Source organism: Eubalaena glacialis, chromosome 13 (genome assembly GCF_028564815.1).
Source record: "Eubalaena glacialis isolate mEubGla1 chromosome 13, mEubGla1.1.hap2.+ XY, whole genome shotgun sequence".
Taxonomy (NCBI): domain Eukaryota; kingdom Metazoa; phylum Chordata; class Mammalia; order Artiodactyla; family Balaenidae; genus Eubalaena; species Eubalaena glacialis.
Window position 1 is genome coordinate 30976936 of NC_083728.1, and position 16768 is coordinate 30993703.

The window sequence follows — 16768 nt, forward strand, 5'->3', positions numbered from 1 at the left end:
TTTGTACATTCACCCAGGCATGAAATTTCAGAGTAAAGATGTAAAGTTTCTTAAAATTTTGAAGCTATGAAGGAAAAAAATTAAACTTGTTTATTGGTATGGGAAAAACAGTAGTAATGGTAGGATAAAATGGAAATATAGCCACACTTTATTTGGTTAGCTTTTTTTTTTTTTTTTACTGATTTATAATCATTTATTAGTTTGACATAAAATTTGTTGACCCTGATGCAAGTTTTTTAACCAAATTATTTTGGCTCGTCAATTTAGCAATGCTGAGGCCTGGGCAAAACAGGAATAATTTGTGGATAAACAAATTTATTTTTCTTCAAATTTCTGGAGAATGAAACAAAAGAATTTTGGAATTGTTTCAAAATGTTGGGGTTTTTTCCACTTTGGCTTTTTCCACTTCTACCTTGAGGTCATCCCTTTGGCTCTTGTCTAATTAGTCATTTCGTCTTGTCAATTGCTCCTTCAGAATCACTCTCTAGTTGGTCCAGTTCTCACCCCCACCAATGTGGAGTAGCATTACAGTCTACATGATCTTTTTTTTCTTTTGGTTGGGTCATTTCCCTGACCAGGGACTGAACCCGGGCCACAGCAGTGGAAGTGCAGAATCCTAACCATTAGACCACCAGGGAACTCCTGATCCTTCTTTTATTTAGGAAAAAAAAGTATCAAACAGGCTCCCATGGAACACTGGTATCCCTGGGTATACAGAGGCAGTAGGGAGCCTTTTCTCCATCTTCAGGGGGGCAATTATCTTAGCGAATAGAATATTTTCAAGTTAAAATTTTTCTTCCCTTGTTTAAAAGTCACTACTACCATCACCACCACCACAACAGAACAACTATGTTTGCTATCGCTTGTACTAGAAAAGACTAGCAGAAAGCAAAAATAATTAAATCAGATAGGTATCTGACTTTAACAGAAAAGCTCAGAAATGGCCTTCAGGTGGGTGTGCAATGCTGATCCAGGGGAGCAAACCCTTCTTTGGGAACCCAGCTCCCAAATGATGTTGAAGCGCCCTCATATGTGTGCAGTGACCCCTGGCCAGACCAATCAGAATACTCCTGACCATTGTGACTGATTCAGGGATGAGAATGTGACCCCAGATTTTGGGCCTGCCTTTGGAGAGAGAGGTCGGGTCTTGCCTTTGGGGTGTTGGGGCTGTTGGGTGGCACAGAGGAAGCTTACTACCAGGGGAGAGTGAAGCCATTAAGGATAGAGAGGGGGCTCTGATGACATCTGAGACCAGCTGAACTTGACGCTGGTACCACCCTGGACTCCTCTTAGAGCAACTAAGCCATTCCCTTTCCGTCATGAGCTGGCAGTAGGGCCGTGGTCAGATTTTCTTCAGGCATGACTGTTCCCTAGATTATATGATAGAAATTAATACATCAGCATTTCTCTGTGCTCCTCAGAGAGCCTTGTGACTTTCAGCAGCTCCACCTTCTGCTTCAAATCACTTTCCACATGTCTATCCCACCAGGATTCCTTGATTCTGGGAATCTGTCTTGGTCAAGCATGCCCTCAGGGTTCAGTTCAGTAGTCCCCGGCCCCTACTGTGGGCCACTGGTGGGGAGGACCCCTTTCCCCATCCCCGGACTTCTTGGCCTCCAAGTCCTCCTGTCACTCAAAGATCATCCAGTCCTGGAGCTCTTTGCCATTTACTGTCTCCCCCTTCTCTCTGACAATTCTTTGGGGGTAATCCCCAAACCCTGGCGGTTTCTGGGAAGTGCAAGCACAGGAGCTCCTTCAAGGTTCAAGCCCTGTAGGATGGCGCGTGTGGTGGTGTGTCTGGGTGGGTGGGGGCGCGTAGCGGGGAGGGAGGGGGCGTGTTGGGAGGCTCTGGGTAAGCCGGTACTCAGGAGGGTGTATAGTACTGAGGCCAAGACCCCTCCCTCAATTCTCTTGGCTCCTCGCACGGTTTTGCAATCACATAGAGCCTCCAAACCCAAGACCACCTTCCCAACCATTTGAGGGAGGCTGCCTGTGGAGCCTGCACCCTCCCCCTCGGGCCAGCTCCCAGATCTTCCCAGTGGGTCACTTCCTTCGTCCGGAGGCCCCTGCATTGAGGGTGGGATAGGAAGCAGGGTCTCTGTGGACGCTGGCGGTGCCCCTCCTCAGTCGGCCCTTTTTCCGAAACGACAGAAGCCCCTGCACGGGGTGGGTCCTTGAGAGCTCCGGGGATTCCGGCCGACCTCTCCCTTAGACCGTGCGGTTCCAAGGCCCGCCGGCCTACGGAGCGCCAGGAGGGGTGCTCGGATCTAACCCAGCGAGGGCAGTGACTCTGCCACCCGGGCCAACTACTGTCCCTTCGCGCCTTGCTCATCCCCCGATTGTAAAGCGGGACCAAGTGGCCACCTGACGGAGCTTTGGCCGGGATTAAACCAAGCTACCAGCCTGTGAAGCAGTGGTTCCTATGGCAGCCTGGCGCAGGCAGGGTGCCCCGCAGGCGAAGCGCCGGGGCTGCGGATGCAGCTTCTCTGGGTGAGGGTGGGAGAGCTTATCTCTGGGGCCCCGGGAGACCCCCGCGCCCACAGCCAGCTTCCTCGAGCCCCTTCTTGGGATCTGGGACTCCCAGAGAGTGCCCACTGCAAGCCACGGTGGTCTCCTCATATGAACTGTATTCTCCGCGGCCGCTCAGGGGTCTGGGGAGGGGAGTGGAACTCCCGAGGATCCCTCCTGAGGCAGCCCCAGCAAAGAGGCGTCCCGGGGAAAAACTGCGGGGAGGTCCCCAGTCCCAGGGGGAAGGCCACCTCCTGAACCCCCAGGGACACTTCGGGAATACAACAACAGGCAACTACTGGAGGCCCTGCTTGTTCAGTGATAAGTTTATTGGTCCTCAGCATTACATCTCAGTTAACAAGATAAATTCACATACACAACTGCAGGTAAAAAACATGAAAATAATATAAAAATAAATTGAAGGCTACTTTTATATATTTACTGAATTAAGTAGTGTAATAAATACTATAATAAGCAAAAAGCTTCAATCACACAATTGTTTCACTGAAGTTACAGTAGTGTTTGTAAATAGTTTTAAAATTTAAGTTATGAATATTAAAGCACTGAAAAACTAGTATAAAAGTGAATTTTGGCACGTAAGTGAGCTCTTCTGTCATTAGTATTTGACAACCTGGAACAGTGAGGAAGCGATTTCTCACCTACTTTTTGAGGTACAACTATCCATCTAGGTCAGCAACACGGCTGGAATACTTAATAGCTTACAATCTTTGAGTTAACTTTTCCCTTTTGACAAGCCCAAAGAGCAAATCCAGAGCTTATTACTGTGCAAAAAATTTCCGAAATCCTAATAGAATTTAGGAGGGTACTTTTTTTTTGAGACCCACAGGGCCTAGTGTCCAGGCCTCAGGTCACAGCCCCCAGGACTCTGTGGGGCCAACTCCACTCCTTGCCAGTGGCTCCTTCCTAGGGTGATCCCTTTTCTCCAATTTCTGCCTCCTTCCAATCAAAAACAGAAAAATCCCACATCAAAATGTAAAATAACCTATAACTTCAGCGACTTCAACACTATCACACTCACTCGGGGTGATATAAAACTGAAGCTGCTAATAGAAAAGTGGGCAGAAAGCATGTAAGACCCTGGAGGACTTCTGCCTATCCCTAGGAACCTGATGTCTTTGGCTGGATCCCTGGTATCCACTTCTAAGGTCAAAATTTCAAACACAGTGTCATGGCCCTTCCTCTAGAGACAGTCTAAGACCCCACACCTCCACCTGGAGTGTCCAGAGGAATCAAGTGGATATTTATCTTCACATCCAAGACCCAGAGGCCCCAAAGGTTACAGAAGGGGCAGTGTGGGGAGGAAGCATCCTCCCGGTCTCAGTCCTCAAAGAGCTCACACAGCGCACCGCTAGTGTGCCTCTTCACCAGGGACACAGCAAGTACGCCCCAAGGAATGCCCTTTCGCCAGTGTGCCCTTCACACTCCCAAGCAGGCTGAGGAGTGTCTACGGAAGCCTCAGCCAGCTTTGCCTTTTTGGCTTTGAAACTTAACATTTTGACTTTTTTCAATCACAGTTTCATATTCAAGTTGAGGTAATCACAGTTTCCCCTCTAACAGGAGAGGAATTGGGACAGTGGGGCAAGTTGGTGAGAGAGCATTTCTATGGACAATGGTCAGAAACCAAGACCATCAGGAGGTATAACCCCATGCAGTGTTTAAGACCCACTTTTATGGCGGGCTCCGACCCCTCTTTAAAAACTCTTTTGTGCAGCAGCCAGGAAATGGCTCGAGCTCCTAGAAAGAGAGCTTTCATTTAAATGTTCACAGCAACCCATCTGGAGGAGATGGCCTGTCGTCTCCCCCCCCGCCACCCTCCCACCCCCGGCTCCCTTTTCTAAGGCTGCTTGAGTTTTTAAAAAGAGCTCGGTAGAGCTAAAGAAAGCTACAGTAACTCATTATTATTTCATCAATTGCACTTAAGATCTCTGTTATTGATTCTGAAGCAGAGGCAGGCCCACTGTGGACCCCAGCCTCTGGCCAGCTAGAAGTGAGGAGCTCCCAGACTGGGGCTCCACACCTGGGCCCTTGTCACCAGCAGCTTTGGGAGCTGGGACTGGAGCACATGGGCCTTTTCAGAAGCCTTTCTTCAAGCAAGAGTTCTTATTAAATGGTATTTGGAGTATTGTTCATTTGGCTTCAAATGAAAAATTTTTTTCTAAGTACATTTTACTAACAAGCCTTTAACAACTGCTTTACTACTTGCATGCAGGCCTCTGTGTGACAGACTACATGTGCTCCATCAGTTTTCTGTCTCTCCTCTGTGCCAGGATCCTTTCTCAAAAACCCCTCTACATTACTAGAAACTTTGCTGGTTTTGCCTATGTGCTCCTTCCTAAGGCATGCAAAAAAATACGTGAAATTCAGAAAGCATTTACAATCTAGGCAGCTGAGGCGCTGAAGTCCTAACAGACATCACCTAAGTATCTGTGCCTGCGACCTTCCTCTTCCCCACACTAATTCTGGAGGTCAGGCATGGGATACACTTGAAATTCCCCTCTGCTTTTTAGTCCAGCTGAAAACAAAGCTACTAGAAGGAATTCTAACTTGGATATTGGAAATTCCTGGTCCCCTGGAGCCAAACAAATACAAGGCTAGCAACGATGCTTGGAGACATGAGATTCCTGAAGGTTGGGCTGAAAACCAGGCCTTCCCTGGCAAGACTGAGGGGAGGTATGGGTGCTGAGACTGAACCCCCTTCAAGTGAAGATGCCCCATAAGCGACCAGAACCCTGGGCCTAAGACTATGCAGTTGCAGGACACTGCCCTTAACAGTGAGGCAAAGCGTCACCAGGGAGGCCTGAGCAGCAGTTTTTCTCGTCCCCAAATGAGGTAAACCAGAGTGATGACATGAGGAGGCTCAAAACCAGTCCCAAGGGGGGCTGCTTGTGTCAATTCAAAAGCCACATACTTCTGGAAAGCAACAAGTCTTCCCCTCTGTTTAGTCCGTAAGTGAAATTCCCTCATTTAGAATAAGCTGCTGATCTCCGCCCAAGCTGTTGGCTCTGTGGGTTGGGATTGACCAGGGCTGTTCCCTGCTGTTCCCTCTAGGACTGGGCACAGGGTCAGCAGGGCCCAAGCCTTCAGTGGAAGGGGCCTAAACAGGGAGGCAGGCACTCCACTGGGGTGAAAGGCTCTCCTGGGGTGGTGTCTGAGGCCCGAGGCCTGTGGTGGCCTGGGCCCCCAGGCATGGCCACAGTTTAGCAGCCAGAATTCTTTATGTCCCAGCAGTCACTCTGTGCAATCCAAACGCTCCTCCCCACCCTCACACACTGCTGCAACAGCCCAAATGAAATACTGTTATCAGAGACCCAGAGGTCCTGGACTGCCGGCTGCACACAAAGGGCAGCCCCTGCCTGCTCATTCTCCATGAGGACCCCCCTCCCCCGCCAAATCAGTGGTGCAGGTGATGCTCTTCAGCGCTGTACAGAGAATAACGACAACATGCACTCAAGCCAGCACACAAAGGCCAAGGAGAACAAAGACAGCCCCTCTAGGGAGAGGCCTCTGGAAAAGCTGAGGTTAAGACACCCCGTTTTAAAACGTCCATCTCCAGGGTCTTCTTCCTCTAGGGCTTCTGCTCAAAGAGGTCATGATACTCCTGCTGCTCCAGCTCGCGGTTATACTTCTCAATTTCCCGGTTGGCTTCTTCCACGTAGTCATTCATGAACTGGTCCATGACTGGCACCTCATTAAGGAAGAAGGCCCTGAGCGTGGGGGCCAAGGGAGCTGCCCAGGCCAGAGGAATCTGTGGACAGGTGAAGTAGGGGACACTGAGGTAGTGAGTGCTCAGCCTGCACAGAAGGTACCTGACTGGCTTTTTTTTATATACTGGCAGCACCACAGCTGCAAAGAATGTGACAGGGGTTGACACAGGGCCCATCATGAGCTCTTAGAACTGAGCCCTTCAGCTTTCACTAGCCCACAGCAGCACCCCATCCACCTTTTCACAAATTAACTACTGTAATCAGACCCAGTCTCCAACTTGTAAATCATGACTCCCTGATGACCACAGGATGTCACCACAGCTGCATTTAAACTACAACCCACAGAGTAACCTCAGCCATCACTGAATGAAGAATAAATGTAATTTTAATGACTCTAAGAGGACAAAATGAAAAGTCAGCCTCTGTGGTTTGCCGTGTATTCCCAAACCCAGCTGGCACCAGGGGCTGGGCTATGATGGCTCTAGCAGATACCCTCTTTACAGCCAGGTTTTCACACCCCCCCAGCCTCTCTGCCCCAGATTCCAAGGATACGTGGGTGAAAATCAGTCTTGTCACCAAAGAAGTTGACAAACTGGGTGCCATTATAGAAGTAACCTGCAGGTAGGGGGTCCAGGTGGCGTTTCACCTGTAGGAGAAGAGTCCTGTTAGAATTATCTGACCATTTTCTATTATTCACTCATTCATTAAAAACAAAAACAGGGACTTCCCTGGTGGTCCAGTGGTTAAGACTCTGCACTTCCACTGCAGTGGGCGTGGGTTTGATCCCTGGTCGGGGAACTAAGATCCTGCATGCTGCGTGGTGTGGCCAAAAAACCCCCAAATCAAACAAGCCTATTACCCTAGCAAAATAGCCCACTTTACCCTGTGGAAGGCTAGGTGTGCCAGGGAATTAACACCATCCTCACAGCAACCATCAAACAATGACTGACGGAGGTCCTCCCACCTCTCAGGGAGGAACTCTGGGATTATTAATGGGACTAAGCCCCAGGTGCCCACAGTGGTACTGGTTTGACAATACACGATTCCCTTCTCTTACTTTCCCATTTTCCTAATAGTGTTTTCTAGAATCACTTCCAAAATAAACTACCTGTGCTCAAATCCTTGTTTAAGGTGTGCTTCTGGGGAAACACACACTGCCTGCCTTCTGAGGTGCCCATGTTGTCCTCACCAGGAACACCCAGAGATGCCCAGGCCCTGGAGTCGGAATAAAGGGGCCCTCCTCAAATCCACAGCAGGGGCTCCTGGAGGCCCAGAGTCCTGCCCCACCTGCTCATTACTGGGACTTGTGACACAGCTCAAGCTGAGACCTGGACTCTCTGTCCCTTTTAGCCTTTGCCCCCAAACCCATCAGGAAAAGGCCTCAGTGGGTATGGGAACTGGGGTAGAGCCTGGGAGTCAGCCTGGAGTCTGAGAGGGCTCCTCAAAGGGCCTCTCGTCCTGGCCTCAGGATTTCACAACCTGCCCATGAGCAGCTTCAGGATCTAGAGTTTTTACCTGGGCCCTCGCTGGTTTCTCTGTGGTTTATCTAGGACAGAGGAATGGGAGGAGGAAAGGACTTCTGCAGCTGCTTGAACACGATGACAAAACAGACCTCCATGTCACCTGTTTCTCCCACAGGCACTAGTTCTCCTCAATTTCATAACCACATCACACCAGAGGTCACCCCGCCCTTCTCACTGAGGCTGCAAGGCCAGGTGAGCTGAGGTTTCTCTTTACCCAGCTTCCCTCTGGGGCCTGAGAGAAGCAGGACCTCCAGCATGCCCTACAAACAGCCACTTCACTCAGGAATCCTAAAGATAGAGCTGCGCAAGAACAGCCTTGGGACACCAAGGGGACTTAGGCCCCCAGGGCAGGGTACTCACATGGATGTTCCTGATCTCCTGCTGGGTCAGCATCCCCCTGGTCTTCAGGGCCTTCCTCTGAGGCTTCTGTGCAGAGATGTAAGGAGGCGTCAGTTTCCAACAGAGCTGATGGGTACACGGGAGGGTGAGGGCTCAGGGCTCTGGGGGCCAGTTACATGACTGAGATGCCAGCAGAAGGGGAAGCACAAGCATCGTCATGGACTGGATACAATATCCTGCCTGTCTGCCCCTTGAGAAGACCACTTTCCCACCACAGAGTCCTGCGGGCCAGGGGGGAACAAACGGCAGAAGAGAGACTGATGCATTTGCAAATAGGCATGTTTCTGCCTCTTTGCAGATTCTCAATCCTAAGCCCCACCAGTGACAGACATGCAGACAAAAGAACTGGAGGTCTCACAGTCAAATACCATTTAAGAGTTTATCTAATGAGTCTGAGAAAGACCCAGTCTGCAAGCAGCCATTCCTTAGTATAAAAGACAGGTCCCAACTGAGCATGTACAGAAGACCCAGGCCCCAGCCAACTCTATTTCCAGAGCTCTAGAATAAGCTTAAGCTCAGACTGTGCTAAGAGGCTTAGAACCCAAAGCTAGCAGCATATTAGAGGATTTTAACTCCAGTCTGGATTTTTTTTCTTTGTAGTATTGGACTAAAGATGCTTGTGTGGATCTATAGGCAAGCCTCCTCTTCCCCTGTACATCTCTCCAGGGCCTCCAGGCTCACTGCTGTCTATGCTTGGAGTCTTGGTTTGCAAAGGACTCTAAGCATATCTTTGTTGTTTTTCCTTTCTAGAGAGAGAACCAAAGTACAGGAGATGCTGGGTTCAGAAGACAGGAGAGCCTATGAATTAGGTTCAGCTAAGAAGACATTTTTGAGTTTAGAACACTAAGCTGATCCAGGGTCCACATGGAACAACTAAGTTTCACCTAGGTCCTGGTTAAGCCATCTGATAACTCCAGTCTGCCTTGGGAAGCAGGACTGGAAATGGCTTTGAGAACCTGGGCTCGCAGGGTAGGCAGCAAAACAAGTCTGCCCGGAGTTTGCCCCAGGGGCTTCCTCCCACTCTCAGAGTCCCTGAAAACACTGGCTGAGCCTGTGAGGGGTGAACCAGTGGGGAGAAAGCAGGGAGAAGGTGGAGGGGCTTCTGCCTCAGGTCCAGTAGCAACTCTGAAGTGTCTGGTCATATCAGTGCCAGGTCTGTCTGGGCTTTGGAAACCACCTGCTTAGCTGACTGCCGCAGCCAGTCCTTGACACTTTCTTCCTTCAGGGAGCAGCCTATGAACACGAGGTAGCATTCCTGCTGCCCACTGCTGCCTTGAAGTGTGCTTCTGGAGTCAGGCGGTGGCGTGGGTCCCTCCAAAACTGGCACGATGCTCAAGGAATTGGCCAGAGTGTTGTGGCAGACCTCCATGGTCCTCTCAGAGTCTGCAAGGAGAACACTTTAGTCCCTGAGACCCTGCCCCGAAAGGATAAGGTTACACTAAGACTGGATTAGTGCAGCTGTGGGGGACAGATTCACAAGATATGCAGGAGGGAGAACTGACATGAGTGGCAGCAAATTATAAAGGATGAAGTAAGAGAGGGAGGAACAATGTAAGTTTCTAGCTAAGCTGACTGGGTGATCAGGTAGACACCATTAACCCAGAAGGGGACTACAAGAGGAAGAAAAGGTTTGCAAGTGGGAGAAGAAGAGTTTGACTCTGCATCTGCGGCATTTGAAAGACTGCAGGACCCTGAGTGGGAGACATCTACACAGTCGTTAGAAGAAGGGAATGGCTGGGGTCACCCCTATGGAAGAGGTAGTTGAGGAGAAGCAAGGAAAGCTCCTTTGGTAGAGGTGGAGGGGGTGGGTCTCAGCTGAGGCCTGAGAGTCCATGGGAGGAGGGCAAGCTCAACAGTACAAGTGCTGCAGGAGGGACACATGGGTGGGAACAGAAAAGATGTAATCGGGTTTATAAGCTGAGGAGCTGGGGGCTAAGATATACTGAAGACACAAGAAAAGGGTAAGGCTCCCCAAAAAGGCATGATGAGAAAGAGATCTAAAACAAAGAAAGGTTTACCTTTAACAAGAAAGGGGTCAAGAGTCAGTCTAAATAAAAAAGAAAAGGAGGTGATGATAGGGGAGAGGGAAGAGCAGGTGGGGTCTGTCAGAGCCTGAGGGAAGGAAGTGGGCTTGAGTAAGGGGCTTGTGGAGAGGGGCCAAAGTTTCAGATTCAATAACATAAATTCAGCCAAAGGTTAAGGACCTTGAGAGATTCTTTTATAGAGGCTCTGCCACCTAATTCTCCTATCTGAACCCAGATGATTCCATGCTTACAACTCTCAGTGGCTCCCTGCTGCAGACACCCCCAGTTACCTGCCCAGCCTCCCCTTCTTCCTCCAATACCAATTCCCCATGGGCAATGGCAACTCGATCCTGGCCAATGAGAGAAGTCTGCTGAGCAACTGATAAAGATACCCACAGAAGAGCCAGCTTCTTCCATCAGCTGGCTGTTGTGTCTGGATGTGACACCTAGACCTGCAGCACTACCTGGCAACCATGAGGGGTGGGAACCTGAGGAAAAGCTGACACCAAGAATGTAAGAACACAAAAGCCATACATTACCTGGGTCTTCAGTGGCCTTGCTATGCTGCCAGATCTCTTGACTTCTTGCTATGTAGCTAACACCTGCTAGTTGAGCTGGGGTTTTCTGTTATAACTGCCAAAGATGCCCTAACAGACACACTCCCTCACTTCCTCCCCTGGGACCCAGACACAGTAAACCCTTTTTGGTTCCTGAAACGTGCCTTTTTTTGCCTCACATCCACAGCACATGCTCTGCCTTTTCCCTGGAACATTCTCCCCTTTCTCAATGTTGAGTTAACTGGCTCCTTGTTTTCACACCTTCCCTGAACCCCAGCCCAGGATTGACAGACTTCAGGTTGCAAGGGCTCCAGGGGTCAAAGGCTGATAAACAGGTTTACTGAACAGAGGGGAGGAGAAGGCAAGTGGAAGGCTTGAAGACTTTGGCAGAAACGGATCCAGAGCTGGAAGGCTCAGCATTGGGGTAGCTCCTGGTGACAGGTCTAGGAGGAGGCCATGGATGGCTCAAGAGGGGTGGAGTGTGAGTCTCTAGAACAAGGAAGTCAAGGAGCTGTGAGGAGAGGCCCTGGGCAGGTTCATCCAGGGGCAGGAAAACAGATCCTCCACTGCAGAGCAGAAGGACCTGGAGAAAGATTGGGACCCTGACTGAAAGGGATGACTGGAGGAGCCTATGGTGTAAGACCCAGAGGGGAGGGTTTTTTGAGAGAGTCTAAGAGGCATCAGTGGTCTGCAAAGCACCAGCAGAGGCTATGAACTCACATCATGAGATGTGAGCACTCCACAGAGTAGCGCTCCCAAATCCAAGCGCCCAGTTACCTGAAAACTTCACTTTGCCCAGGATGTGGTAGATGTTTCCAGAGAAGGGACTTGGCTTGATAGAGGACTGAATTGCTGGTGGAGGAAGAGGACAGGGTTGTTACTCACCTGGGGGCAGAGGCCAAGTCCAGGGTGGCACAGCTGGGAGGGTTAGGGACTGGAAAGGCACCTCCTCTAGGGTCCAGGGTTCACCAGATCCTCCCCCAGTGGCTCTGCCACTATTCCCAGGGGTAAGGGGCTCCAGGGTCCTCAAATTCTTCTGCCTGCTTTCAGACCCAAATGGTGAGAAGAGACAGCACACATGGAATACTAAAATGGTGCCAGAAAGTGGGGACAACTCTGGGGCATTCTTTTACCAGTGTCTGGGACATGTCCCGGTCAAGGCTTACCTTTACACTTGGCCACAAAGCGAGTCTTCTCCAAGGGACGACCAAACCATACACAAATCTGAACCATTAATGGAAAGACCGATCCAACATCAAATTTACCTTCATACCTTAAAAGGTTTAAAAAATTATAAATACAAGTAATTGGGGCTTTGAGTGTTACTACATACTGCATTGGAAAGAACTACATATCACTTATCATATTTGAATTCTCCCTTAATTGTACGTCATTTTGTGTACAAAGCATTTATTTGAAAGCATTTATGTCTCTTTCATCTTGAGACTGAGAAGCATGTTTGTCCCCTTAGAGCAGGAAGGTCTTACCTTCTTTGGACTAGCAATTCCTTAAAGTCAAAGACCCCCTCTACCTTTGAAGCTTGCCAGTATCCCAACTGGGATTAGGGGTCCCTCCTGGTACCCTTGGAGCTCTTCCTCAGGATCCCCTCCCACTCTCTTCAGGGCTCCCACTATGCCCCACCCTCACTGAGGGCAGTTTAACAGACTACATTTGGATGTGCAGTCTCTCCAGAAGGAACTAAAGGGCTGGGGCATCTCTGATCTATTTTCTCAGTTTTGAGTTCAGCAGACATACTGACTGCCAAAGACTCATTAAGAACGCAGCATTTTAAAAATTTAATTTTTTATTATGGAAAATTTCAAAGATATGCAAAGATAGAAGGGTAGTGTAATGAATTCCTACCACCCAGCTTCCAAAGTTATGAAACTGTCATTCCTTCTTTTGAATGATTTCATTGAGATGAATCCCTTGATTGGAATCAGTCCAGGAGAGGGCATAACATCTCATGGGTAATTTATACCACCACCAGCAGTAGATGAGTGTACTAGTTTCACAACAATTCCACCAGCAATGAATTTTATAGATATTTTTGCCTAAATGTAACAGGTGTCAATCAAAGCAACAGTGAGGCACCATTTTGCATTTGAGTATTACCTACATGGAATTCTGTTACCACAGTTGCCATTTATACTTGGTCTTAAGTGGACTGTTCACATCTATATAATATGGGTTACTTTTCTTAAGTATCTAAACAAGCTTCCCAAATACTATATTAACCCTTTGTCACATTTGATGCAAACACTTCCCTCCAGTCTACTGTATTTTCTTATTAGTTTCCTTTGTTGAAAACTGCACTGCAGTTTTGAATTTTACATTGTTGAAAGTATCTTACTCTTTAAAGCAACTTCTTTAAAGTAAGGTGGTGGCATAACATTTTTGCAAGACTGACATGTTCTTTTTGTTCTCTCCCCATCCAAACATGAGATTTGGAGACCACGGGCTTCTCAGGCTTCTGTGTTCAGAGGCTGTATCCTTAGGGGAATTTGGAGGGGCCAGGGGAAGAGTACAAGGTTTCCTTACAGACTAGGAACAAGCCCTTCTACCAGGGGAGGTGGGGGTGGGGTCGATGACAACAGAGGGCTGTGGGAGGGGAATGGCTGAGAATCTGCACAGCACAAAGCTGAGCACATCCTGCAGCTAAAGCCTGTTCACTCTGAGGTGGTGGCCCTCACCCAAGGAGAGAGGGGAGTAATGTATAGCGATATGAGCAGAAACCTGATGACTGCCATCTTGTTAAAAGAGTAAATCATCTGATTCCTAGGAATGAACTTGGAAGGGAGGGCCTGAAGGGTGATTCTGAGGCTCCTCCATCTCTGATTCTCTACAAGGACTGATCTTCCTGATAAAGGAAGATTTCAGACTCTAGATTCACAGAGACTTCTAATGAACTCCCTCATACCTGGCTCTGTCCTAGATCGGTCTGCCTCCAGAAAAGTCTGTGCCCTGAACTAGGTTAATGCCCACAATGAGTTGGTATGGACTGGAGAATAGGTGCTTCCCTAGGCACCAGGTGGAGATGACAGAAGTCTCAGGACCAAGCCCAGAGGTGTGGGCAGCAAAAAGGTCAGTAGCTGCAGCCACTGGAGAGGAGAGTTTCACCCCAGAAGCTCCATCTTTTTCTTTTTAGCTAAGATATTATTGTCTTGTTCAGGCATAAGGAATGATCCACTTACTCACTGTTTAAGTATGATGTGACTCAAACCAGAGGTTCCTTCTAAAAATAAGCCTGAAAACCTTCAATTTTACATACTGACCTTTTTTTTTTTAAAACAGGATAGTACAATCAGTTTTTTGCTGGTACAAAATACTGGTGATGTAAGGGGTGGTTGGAGGACACACAGAGGTGGCTGAGGGAAGTGAGTGAGGATAATAAAGATGATCCAAATCAACATGAGGGATCAATTTTAGCTAAGCTTTAACAACTGTCTTCCCCTGAACCTTCAACAGAGCAAAACAAGTTATCCATTCCATACAGGGACAAGTGCAGCATGGTGGTTAAGAGTACAGGCTCTGCTGTACAGCAGAAATTAACACAACTTTGTAAATCTATTATACTTCAAAAAAAAAAAAAAATACAGGCTCTGAAGCCACACAACCTGGGTTTGAAACCCAACTCTTTCATTTACTTGGACAAGACATTTAAGTCCTTGCTGCCTCAGTTACCTTATCTCTAGAATGAAGAAAATAATGGAATCCACCTTGCAGGCTTGGTTTGAGGATGAATGAGATAACACAGGTTGAACTCTTAGAGTGGCACTGTGAACAGAACTTTCTGTGATGATGGAAATGTTCTGGATCTGAACTGTCCAAGACAGTAGCTGCTAGTCACAGGTAGCTGTTAAGCACTTGAAATGCGGCTTGTGTGACTAAAAGGCTAAATTTTAAATTTTACCTTATTTTTATTAATATACATTTACATTTTATTAAGTAGCCAAATGTGGCTAGTGGCTGCCGTACTGGAGAGCGAAGTCTTAGAACAATGTGTAGCACACAGTAAGTGCTCAAGTGATGCTGGAAATATGATTACAGTGTACTTCACACTCTCTTTTCTCTTCCTCTCCTATCTGGAGGACAGGTTCAGGCTAGGAGGCCACCTGCAGAGCACAGAACATCCCCTGGGCCACAATAGCAGGGAACCTACCTGTCAGATGGGAACCCTAGAGGACTGACTATTCTCAGGAGAGACTCTCTCACCCGGGAGGGTCATAACTCCTTGGTTCCATGGTGGCCACCTCACCCTCACTAGAGGCTAGAGGAAACAAAGGATACCATTGTGCTTAAGGCCTATAAGATGACTCCTTAAGTCTCAACATCCAGCAAGGGTCTCAATTTGGACCCCAAGATGTGGATCACTGGGCTTAGAGCAAGGCCAATGGTTACTGGGACATGGCAGGCTGTTGCAGCTGCCATTGTCACCCTCCTAGAGCACACCTGGTATTTTCACTTTCTTTTTTTCTTTCCTGTAAATAAATAAATCACTGAGTTTATAAAGAAATCTTAGCTACTTTTCAATGATGATACTTGCCAGCCAGGGTACATTAGATATCGAGATCGTAGCATCTGAGGACTCGAAAAACTATTTTCTGAGAGAATCAGTTCAATGTCTTCATTCCTTTGAAAACATACAGAAAACCCAGGTTAATTAGAACTATTAACCTTAACCTGTACATTCTGCTTACTCTCTACACCCCCATACACACATACAAGTACATACATATATATTTTTTTCTGTTATTTCACCCCTAAATACTTTAGTATGCATCTCTAAGAACAAGCACATTCTCTGGAAGAACCGCAACAGTATTATCACGCTGAGGGAATTTAATACTGAGGACAAGCAGCACTGGTACCACATGGGAGCTTGGTGGAAATGCAGGATCTCCAGCCTACTCCAGACCTACTGAATCAGAACCCTCGTTTTAATAAGATCCCCAAGAGGTTCATATGCACATTAAAGTTGGAGAAGTATTGATCTAATATACATCCATTTTCAAATTTCCCCTTTTTGGGGGGATAGGGCACTCAGGATCCAATCAAGGACTGCTCATTAATTTATAATCTTTATTTTCCTTCAGTCTGGAATAATTCCTCCAACTTTTTTTTTTGTTTGTTTCTCATGGAGTTGACATTTTTGAAGAGTACATGCCAGCTGTCTTGTGTCCCACAACGTGGATTTGTCTGGTTGCTCCTCATGATTAGATTCAGCCAAATATTTCTGGCAAGATTAATGGCCAAGTGATATTGTGTCCTTTCCACAGTGTCACGAAGGAGGCACATGACGTCAGTTTATCCCATTAGTGGTCTTGCTAAGTTTAATCATTTGGTCAATGTCATGTCTTCTAGGTTAGAGCTCTCCATTGTGAAGGTACTTTTCCCTCTTTGTAAGTAGTAAGTAGTCTGTGGAGTGACAGATACTTTTTATTTATTCATTAATTAATTTAATTTATTTATTTATGGCTGCTTTGCATGTTCGTTGCTGTGCACGGGCTTTCTCTAGTTGCGGAACAGCGGGGGCTACTCTTCGTTGCAGTGCGCGGGCTTCTCAGTACAGTGGCTTCTCTTGTTGCAGAGCATAGGCTCCAGGTGTGCAGGCTTCAGTAGTTGTGGCACATGGGCTCAGTAGCTGTGGCTCACGGGCTCTAGAGAGCAGGCTCAGTAGTTGTGGCGCATGGGCTTAGTTGCTCTGTGGCATGTGGGATCTTCCCGGACCAGGGATTGAACCCGTGTCCCCTGCATTGACAGGCAGATTCTTAACCACTGTGCCACCAGGGAAGTCCCGTGACAGATACTTTGAGACAAGTGAATATCCTTTTCCTCAACAATCTGTCATCCACTGCTTTTAGCATCCATTGATAATTCTTGCCTAGATCAAGTATTATATGAAAGGTTACAAAATGCTGACTTTCTAGTACTATAAATCCTTATTTATTTATTAGCTAGCATTCTTCTATAAAGAAGAGCTTTACTGTTCTGTCCCTCTCCCTTTTTTTAGTATCACCACAGACTCATTT

General features: G+C 47.7%; 1 protein-coding gene across 5 annotated transcripts in view; it reads right to left on the reverse strand.

The window, feature by feature from the left end:
- Positions 1 to 2995: 2995 nt before the first annotated feature.
- Positions 2996 to 16768, reverse strand: part of DNAAF9 (dynein axonemal assembly factor 9) — a 147978-nt gene continuing 134205 nt past the window's right edge. For all 5 annotated transcript variants that reach the window (XM_061208327.1, XM_061208325.1, XM_061208328.1 and 2 more), the window contains 7 exons: positions 15283 to 15369; positions 11903 to 12009; positions 11514 to 11588; positions 9333 to 9538; positions 8117 to 8182; positions 6786 to 6879; positions 2996 to 6207 (listed from right to left, as the gene is read on the reverse strand). In XM_061208327.1, the coding sequence (XP_061064310.1) occupies positions 6095 to 6207; positions 6786 to 6879; positions 8117 to 8182; positions 9333 to 9538; positions 11514 to 11588; positions 11903 to 12009; positions 15283 to 15369 (748 nt within the window). In that variant the 3' untranslated portion in view covers positions 2996 to 6094. The remainder of the gene's footprint in view (positions 6208 to 6785; positions 6880 to 8116; positions 8183 to 9332; positions 9539 to 11513; positions 11589 to 11902; positions 12010 to 15282; positions 15370 to 16768) is intronic.